Source organism: Equus asinus, chromosome 12 (assembly GCF_041296235.1).
Source record: "Equus asinus isolate D_3611 breed Donkey chromosome 12, EquAss-T2T_v2, whole genome shotgun sequence".
Classification (NCBI taxonomy): domain Eukaryota; kingdom Metazoa; phylum Chordata; class Mammalia; order Perissodactyla; family Equidae; genus Equus; species Equus asinus.
Window position 1 is genome coordinate 4,638,470 of NC_091801.1, and position 8,981 is coordinate 4,647,450.

General features: G+C 36.5%; 1 protein-coding gene across 1 annotated transcript; it reads right to left on the minus strand.

Moving 5' to 3' along the window:
- Positions 1-1,985: 1,985 nt before the first annotated feature.
- Positions 1,986-2,627, minus strand: LOC139039867 (tigger transposable element-derived protein 1-like). The gene has a single exon (XM_070480958.1). The coding sequence runs from the start codon at positions 2,625-2,627 to the stop codon at positions 1,986-1,988; it is 642 nt and encodes a 213-aa protein (XP_070337059.1).
- Between the last annotated feature and the right edge of the window lie 6,354 nt (positions 2,628-8,981).

The window sequence follows — 8,981 nt, forward strand, 5'->3', positions numbered from 1 at the left end:
GGTAATTTGTTTTACTCATCTGTCATCATTGAGATTTGCTGTCACCTGTCATTCATTCAACAAATTCTTTTTAATTTATTTTTGTTTTTTTCATTGAAATATGTTTGACATGTAACATCTTGCAAATTTAAGATGTACAGTGGGCTAATTTGATACATTTATATATTGTAACATGAGTGGCATTGTAGCAATAATTAGCACCTTTATCAGGTTACATAATGACCTTTTCTTTTTAATTATGGTAATCATTAAATTATAGGCTCTTAGCAAGTTTGATGATTAGAATACAACGTTGTTGTCTATATTCACTATATTGTGCATTAGATCTCTAGGGCTTATTTACTACTTGTTGCAATTGTTTTTTTTTTTTAAAAGATTGGCACCTGAGCTAACAACTGTTGCCAATCTTTTTTTTTCTTCTGCTTTTTCTTACCAAGTCCCCCCAGTACATAGTTGCATATGTTATTTGTAGGTCCTTCTAATTGTGGCATGTGGGATGTCACCTCAGCATGGCCTGACGAGTGGTGTCATGTCCACGCCCAGGATACAAACCTGCAAAACCCTGGGCCGCTGAAGCGGAGCGCGCAAACTTAACCACTCGACTACGGGGCGAGCCCCTTGTTGCAACTTTTCACACTTAAGCAACATCAGTCCTATCTCCTCCTACCCCCCAACCCCTGGCAACCACCATTTTACTTTCTGGTTTCAGGAGTTTGGCTTTTTTAGATTCCAAATATAAGATCATACAGTCCTTGTCTTTCTCTGTCTGACTTACCTCATTAGCATACGATAGTCAAGTCCATCAATGTTGTCAAAAATAGCAGCATTACTCAAAATAGCTGAAATATGGAAACAATCTAAGTGCCCATCAACAGAAGAATGGATACAGAAGATGTGGTATATTTATACCATGGAATATTATTCAGACATGAGAAGGAACTCATCCTGTCATTTGCAACAACCTGGATGGACCTTGAGCGTATCATGCTAATTGAAATGTCAGCAAACTTGTATGGACCGCTTATGATGAGATAGGTTCTGTTCTAAGTGCTGATTAACAATCCCCCCAAAGTCCAATCCATTCTGGACTATTCACAGGATCAGCAGACTGAGTCTTCAGTAGAGAACAATATGTTGAAAAGGTAAAAATCATTCATATAAACATCATTTTATTTTAACTTTCCTGTGAATAAAATGGGCCATTTGATACAGTGTACACTTGTCATGTCTTTCCTTAAAAGGCATTGTTTACATAGATCAATATCGATACTCTTTCCATGATTAAAGTAATGTAAAGTTACAGAGGCAAATGCTTTAAAATTTACAAGACACTCATATCTCAAAGTTCTGGTTTGCATTATCAGTCCCATACTAGAGACAGTGAGGTGCCTTGTCTTAATTACCAAAGACGTGGAACCTCAATTCTCAATGTTATGATTCAAATCCCAATGCATATAAAGATGATATCAATAATAACAGGTAGATCGCCAGAGAAAGAGACTATGTGGTGTCTCTTTCTTCATTCTTTACTCCATTGTGAGTCCTTTCTAAAGCTACTCTTTTATTTATACTTTCTTAAAAACTAAATTAGGGTTTGGCCTGGTTGTGTAGTGGTTAAGTTTGTGTGCTCTGCTTTGGTGACCCAGGCTTCATGGGTTTGGATTCCGGAAGCTGACCTGCACACCGCTCATCAAGCCATGCTGTGGCAACATCCCACATGCAAAATGGAGGAAGATTGGCACAGATGTTAGCTCAGGGACAATCTTCCTTAAAAAAAATATATATTTATTTAACATAACCTAAACAATGGAGACCTGCTTGAAAAAATAAAAAGCTTTTTTTATTATGGTAAGAATACACCTGAGATCTACCCTCTTAACAAATTTTTAAGTGTACAATACAGTGCAACAGGTCTCTAGAACTCATTCATCTTGCATAATTGAACCGGGGATTTGCTGTCCAAAGCTACATTTTTAAGGCCTTCATTAGAAGCTTTGTAGCCAGGCATTGACCTCTCTACCTATGAAAGTCCTAGACGGCATCTTCTTCCAATAGAAGGCTGTTTTGTCTACATTGAAAATCTGTTGTTTCGTGTGGCCATCTTCATTAATGATCTTAGCTAGATCTTCCGGATAACTTGCCGCAGCTTCTAAATTCGTACTTGCTGCTTCCCCTTGCACTTTTATATTATAGAGATGGCTTCTTTCCTTAAACCTCATAAACCAACCACTGCTAGCTTCAAACTTTTCTTCTGCAGCTTCCTCACCTCTCTCAGCCTTCAGAGAATTGGAGAGAGTTAAGATCTTGCTTTGGATGAGGCTGTAGCTGAAGGGAATGTGGTGGCTGGTTTGACCTTCTGTAAGGACCACTAGAACTTTCTTCATATCAGCATTAAGGCCGTTTTTCTTCCTTATCATTTGTGTGTTCACTGGAGTAGCATTTTTAATTTCCTTCAAAAACTCTCCCTTTTCATTCACAACTTGGCTGACTGTTTGGTACAAGAGGCCTAGTTTTCGTCCTATCTCGGCTTTTGACACGCCTTCCTCACTAAGCTTAAGCATTTCCAGCTTTTGATTTAAAGTGAGAGACGTGCGACTCTTCCTTTCACTTGAACACTTAGAGGCCATTGTAGGGTTATGAACTGGCCCAATTTCAATATTGTTGTGTCTCAGGGAAAAGAGAGGCCCGAGGAGAGAGAGACATGGGGGAACGGCCAGTTGGTGGAGCAGTCAGAACATACACAACATTTATGGATTAAGTTTGTCATTTTATAAAGGCAGGATTTGTGGTGCCCCAAAACAATTACAATAGTAACATCAAAGGTCACTGATCACAGATCAACATAACACATATGATAATAATGAAAACACTTGAAATACTATGTGACCAAAATGTGACACAGAGACATGAAGTGAGCAAATGCTATTGGAAAAATGGCGCCAACAGACTTGCTCAATGCAGGGATGACACAAACTTCAATCTGTAAAAAACACAATTGTCTGCGCAGTGCAACAAAATGAGTTATGCCTTTACTCTCCTGAGGCTAAATCTCTGTCTTTCTTTCATTAAAGACAAAATGCAAATGAGAAGTCCTGCTGCGGAACTTGCATAACCTACCCAGAACACTTTTTTATGTTTTTTTGAGGAAGATTAGCCCTGAGCTAACTGCTGCCAATCCTCCTCTTTTTGCTGAGGAAGACTGGCCCTGAGCTAACATCGTGCCCATCTTCCTCTACTTTATACGTGGGACGCCTACCACAGCATGGCTTGCCAAGCGGTGCCATGTTTGCAGTGGGGATCTGAACCGGTGAACCCCGGGCCACCAAAGCGGAACGTGGGCACTTAACCACTGCAACACCAGGCCAGCCCCCTACCCAGAACTCTTACGTGATACTTCTCAAAGTTCAAGCTTAAGTGTAATTTGAAAGCAGCTTTATTTGGAACTTTAGTTTGGGAAATATGATGTATGGTGATGTACACTAACATATTTTTTTTCTAATTGCCCAAGTAAACTATAAATACATTGCCATGGCTAAAATTACCATAATAAAGAACTATAAAGAATGAAATATAAACGTCATATTTTACTCTCCCTTTCAATATCACAGCATTTGTCACCTGTCTAGGGTGTATGAGTCTCTCTCTAGTTCTTTTTCTACACATATCTAAATGCACGTGTTCTCCTATGCATGATATTTATTCCCTTTATTAAAGGAAATACAAAGTGTTATACATACTCTTCTATGACTTGTTTTTTCCTAACAATAACCTCTAAAATCTTCCAAAACTATGCCTCGTTCCTTTCCATGCACTCAACATAAATATTAATATTACTATATTAGTATATTTATATGCATAGAATGGTACATATATTAATGCACATGGAGATTGTTTAAATTTTTAAAATAATTTGTATAATATCTCAATCAATATCCTTGTCCATATATATTGTACACTCAATTCAAACTTTAGCTGGCAAATGAATGTGAGATAACGGGGCTATATGCAATTTAAACATAACATTACTTGAGGAAAAAAGTGCTATACAAAGTGAATTGTCTAAGTTTTTGCTTTTGTGTTTCAGTGTGTTTTGTCTTGCTTTGCTGTCAACATTAGTCTAGTTGGTAATTTCCAAAATCTGAAATCTAAGGAAGACATCATTGTTCTGCAGTAAAATATTTGGGGGAAATTAAGGTTTTCAAATTATGTAAGAAAGAGAAAAAAAGTGTGTATGTGTGTGTGAGTGTGTAAGTAAGTAAACGAAAACCTGCTACTGACATTCTGTGGAAAGATGCACGATGGCCATGAATTCCCCTGACTTCAAGCCAGAACTGAATGGAGAACAGAGGAGACACTAAAAAGGCTTGTATTATTGGTAACATTTCCAAGAATGGTCATTTACTACAAATGGCAACTCTCTTCCTTTGGTTACTGTGTGGGCCCCCTGGAGCTGAGGCTTCCGTCTAAAGGACCACAGTTTTACATGTGATCATCAAATTCAAGCTCCAAAACGGGGTCACTGCTAAGATGCTGGTAACCTTCAATATGGCTTCTGTGAGAACAGCATTTCTGTAAAGCTGGGAGCAAATCCACTAATGTCATACGTCTCCCGGGTTTCTGACCTGCTGACTCCCATTCTCTAGGTCACTAGGACGTCATGGTCACACAAAAAAAACTGAGATACTATTGGCAGCAGATGAAGTCAATTAAACCTAACTCACTAGTGGAATAAGCGGATTTTCCTTTCAACACAGAATATCTAAGGCTTAGGCTAAATGTAGCAGACAACTTTAGGTAATTAAATACTTGTAACTATTTTAATCCTTTTGTGCTTTGAGGTTTTCACTTTTGGATTATTCTTGAAATATACAGGGAGAAAAAGAGGGTATCTCAAGGCCTAGCCTCTCAAATAGACTATGGATGCAAATTTACAGATGTTTCCTCCTTTTCTTTTTTCTTTTTTTTTTTATTTCGCTCACGTTGGTTTATAACATTATATAAATTTCAGGTATACACCATTATACTTTGATTTCTGTTTAGATTACATCATGTTCACCACCCAAAGACTAATTACAATCCATCAGCACACACATGTGCCTAATCACCCCTTTTGCCATTCTCCCTCCCTCCTTCCCCTCTAGTAACCACCAATCCGATCTCTGTTTCTCTGTGTTTGTTTGTTGTTGTTTTTATCTTCTACTTATGAGTGAGATCATATGGTATTTGATTTCTTCTTCTGGCATATTTCACTTAGCATAAAACCCTCAAGGTCCATCCATGTTGTCACAAATGGCCGGATTTCATCATTTCTTATGGCTGAGTAGAATTCCATTGTGTATATATACCACATCTTCTTTATCCATTCGTCCCTTGATGGGCACCTAGGTTGCTTCCAAGTCTTGGCTATTGTGAATAATGCTGCAATGAACATAGGGGTGCATGCATCTTTATGCATTCATGTTTTCATGTTCTTTCTATAAATACCGAGCAGTGGAATACCTGGATCATATGGTAGTTCTATTCTTATTCTATTATGAACATAGGGGTGCATGCATCTTTATGCATTCATGTTTTCACGTTCTTTCTATAAATACCGAGCAGTGGAATACCTGGATCATATGGTAGTTCTATTCTATTTTGAGGAATCCCCATACTGTTTTCCATAGTGGCCGCATCAGTTTACACTCGCATCAGCACTGTACGAGGGTTCCCTTCTCTCCACATGCTCCCCAACACTTATCCTTTCCTATCTTGTTAATTATTCCATTCTGATGGGACTAAGGTGATATCTCATTGCAGTTTGGATTTGCATTTCCCTGTTAGTTAATGATGTTGCAAATCTTTTCAGGTGCCTGTTGGTCATCTGTATATCTTTTTTGGAGAAATGTGTGTTCAGATCTTTCGCCCATGTTCTGATTGGGTTGGTAGTTTTTGTGTTGTTGACATGTATGAGTTCTTTACATATTTTGAATATCAACCCCTTATCAGATATACAGTGTGCAAATATCTTCTCCCAATTATTAGGTTGTCTTTTGTTTTGTTGATGGTTTCCTTTTCTCTGCAGAAGCTTTTTAGTTTGATGTAGTCCCATTTGTTCATTTTTTCTTTTGTTTCCTTTGCCTAATCAGACGTGGTACTTGAAAATATGCTGATAAGACCAATGTCAGAGAGTGTACTGCTTATGTTTTCTTCTAGAAGTTTAATGGTGCCAGCTCTTACATTCGAGTCTTTAATCCATTTTGAGTAAATTTTGTGTATCATGTAAGATAATGGTCTACTTTCATTCTTTTGCGTGTGGCTGTCCAGTTTTCCCGACAACATTTATTGAAGAGACTTTCCTTTCTCCATTCTATGTTCTTGGCACCCATGTTGAAAACTAACTGTCCACAGATGTGTGGGTTTATTTCTGGGCTCTCAACTCTGTTCCATTCATCTGTGTGTCTTTTTTTGTGCCAGTACCATGCTGTTTTGGTTACTATGGCTTTGTAGTATATTTTGAAATCAGGGAGTGTGATGCCTCCAGGTTTGTTCTTTGTTCTCAGAACTCCTTTGGATATTCAGGTTCTTTTGTTGTTCCATACAAATTTTAGGATTCTTTGTTCTATTTCTGTCAAAAGTGTTGTTGGAATTTTGATAAGGATTGCATGGAATCTGTATATTTCTTTAAGAAGTACAAACTTTTATCCCATGTTAATTCTTCCAATCCAAAAGCATGGAATATCTTCCTATTTCTTTGTGTTTTTTTCAATTTCTTTCAAAAATGTTTTATAGTTTTCAGCACACAGGTCTTTCACCTCTTTGGTTAAGTTTATTCCTAGGTATTTTATTCTTTTTATTGCAGTTTTAAATGGGATTGTATTTTTAATTTCTCTTTCTGCTACTTCATTATTAGTGTACAGAAATGCACCTGACTTTTATATGTTGATTTTGTATCCTGCAACTTGACTGTATTCATTTGTTATTTTTAAAAGTTTTTTGGTGGATTCTCTAGGGTTTTCTATATAGAGAATCATGTCATCTGCAAATAGCAAAAGTTTCACTTCTTCGTTTCCAGTTTGGATCTCTTTTATTTCTTTTTCTTGTCTGATTTCTCTGGCTAGGACTTCCAAAACTATGTTATATCAGAGTGGTGAAAGTGGGCATACTTGTCGGGTACCTGTTCTTAGAGCGATATCTTTCAGTTTTTCTCCATTGAGAATGATATTAACTGTGAGTTTTTCACACATAGCCTTTATTATGTTGAGGTACTTTCCTTCTGTAACCACTTTATTCAGAGTTTTTATCACAAATGGATGCTGTGTCTTGTCAAATTCTTTCTCTGTATTTATTGAGATGATCAGGTGATTTTTATTCTTCATTTTGTTAGTGTGGTATGTCATGTTGATTGATTTGAAGATACTGAACCATCCCTGCATCCCTGGAATAAATCCCACTTGATCACACACATCTTTTTAATGTGTTGTTGTATTCTATTTGATATTATTTTGTTGAGGATTTTTGCATAGATATTCATTAGTGACATTGGCCTGTAATTTTTTTTTTTTGTGTTGTCCTTCTCTTGTTTTGGTATCAGGATAATGTTGGCTTCATAGAATGAGTTAGGAAGCTTCTCCTCCTCTTCAATTTTTTGGAAGAGTTTGAAAAGGAAAGGTACTAAGTCTTCTTGGAATGTTTGGTAGAATTCAACAGGGAATCCATCTGGCCCTGGACTTTTATTTTTGGGGAGATTTTTGATTACTGTTTTGATCTCCTTACTGGTGATGGGTCTATTCAGATCCCTATTTCTTCTGGATTTAATTTTGGTATGCTGTATGATTCTAAGAATTTATCCATTTCTTCAAGATTATCCACTTTGTTGGCATATTACTTTTCATAGTATTCTCTTATTATCTTTTGTGTTTCTCAGGTGTCCATTGTAATTTCTCCTCTTTCATTTCTGACTTTATTTATTTGAGCCTTCTCTCCTTTTTTCTTGGTGAGACTAGCTAAGGGTTTGTCAATTTCCTTTATCTTTTCAAAGAACCAGCTCTTGCTTTCATTGATTTTTTTCTATTGTATTTTACTATTTCATTTATTTCTGCTCTGATTTTTATTATTTCCTTCCTTCTACTGACTTGGGGCTTTGTTTGTTCTTTTTCCAGTTCCTTTAGATGCATTGTTAGATTCTTTATTTGGGATTTTTCTTGTTTGTTGAGGTAGGCCTGAATTGCCATAAACTTCTCTTTTAGAACTGTTTTTGCTGTATGCCATAGATTTTGGCATGTTGTATTTTCATTTTCACTTGTCTCCAGGTGTTTTTTTATTTCTTCTTTGATTTCTTCATTGACCCAATTATTGTTCAGTAGAATTTTTTTCAATCTCTGCATATTTGTGGCTTTTCTGATTTTCTTCCTGTAGATAATTTCTAGTTTCATACCTTTGTAGTGAGAAAGATGGTATTCTTTCAGTCTCCTTAAATTTATTGTGACTTATTTTGAGGACTAATATGTGATCAATTGGGGAGAATGTTGCATGTGCATTTGAAGAGAATTTGTATTCTTCAGTTTTGGGATGGAATGTTCTATATATATCTACTAAGTCTGTCTGGTCTAATGTGTCTTTTAAGGCTAATAATTCCTTATTGCTCTTCTGTTTGGATGATATATCCATTGATATAAGTTGAATTTAAAGTTCTCTACTATTATTGTGTTACTGTCTATTTATCCTTTTATGTCTGTTAATAATTGCTTTATGTATTTAGGTGCTCCTATCTTGGGTGCATAGATATTTACAAATGTTATATCCTCTTGTTGAATTGTTCCCTTTATCATTATGTCATGCCCTTCTTTGTCTCTCGTTAACAGTTTTTGTTTTAAAGTCTGTTTTATCCAATATAACTGTTGCTACCCCAGCTTCTTTTTCTCTTCCATTTGCATGGGGCATCTTTTTCCATCCCTTCATTTCAGTTTGTGAGGGTATTTAGTTCTGAAGTGTGTCCCTTG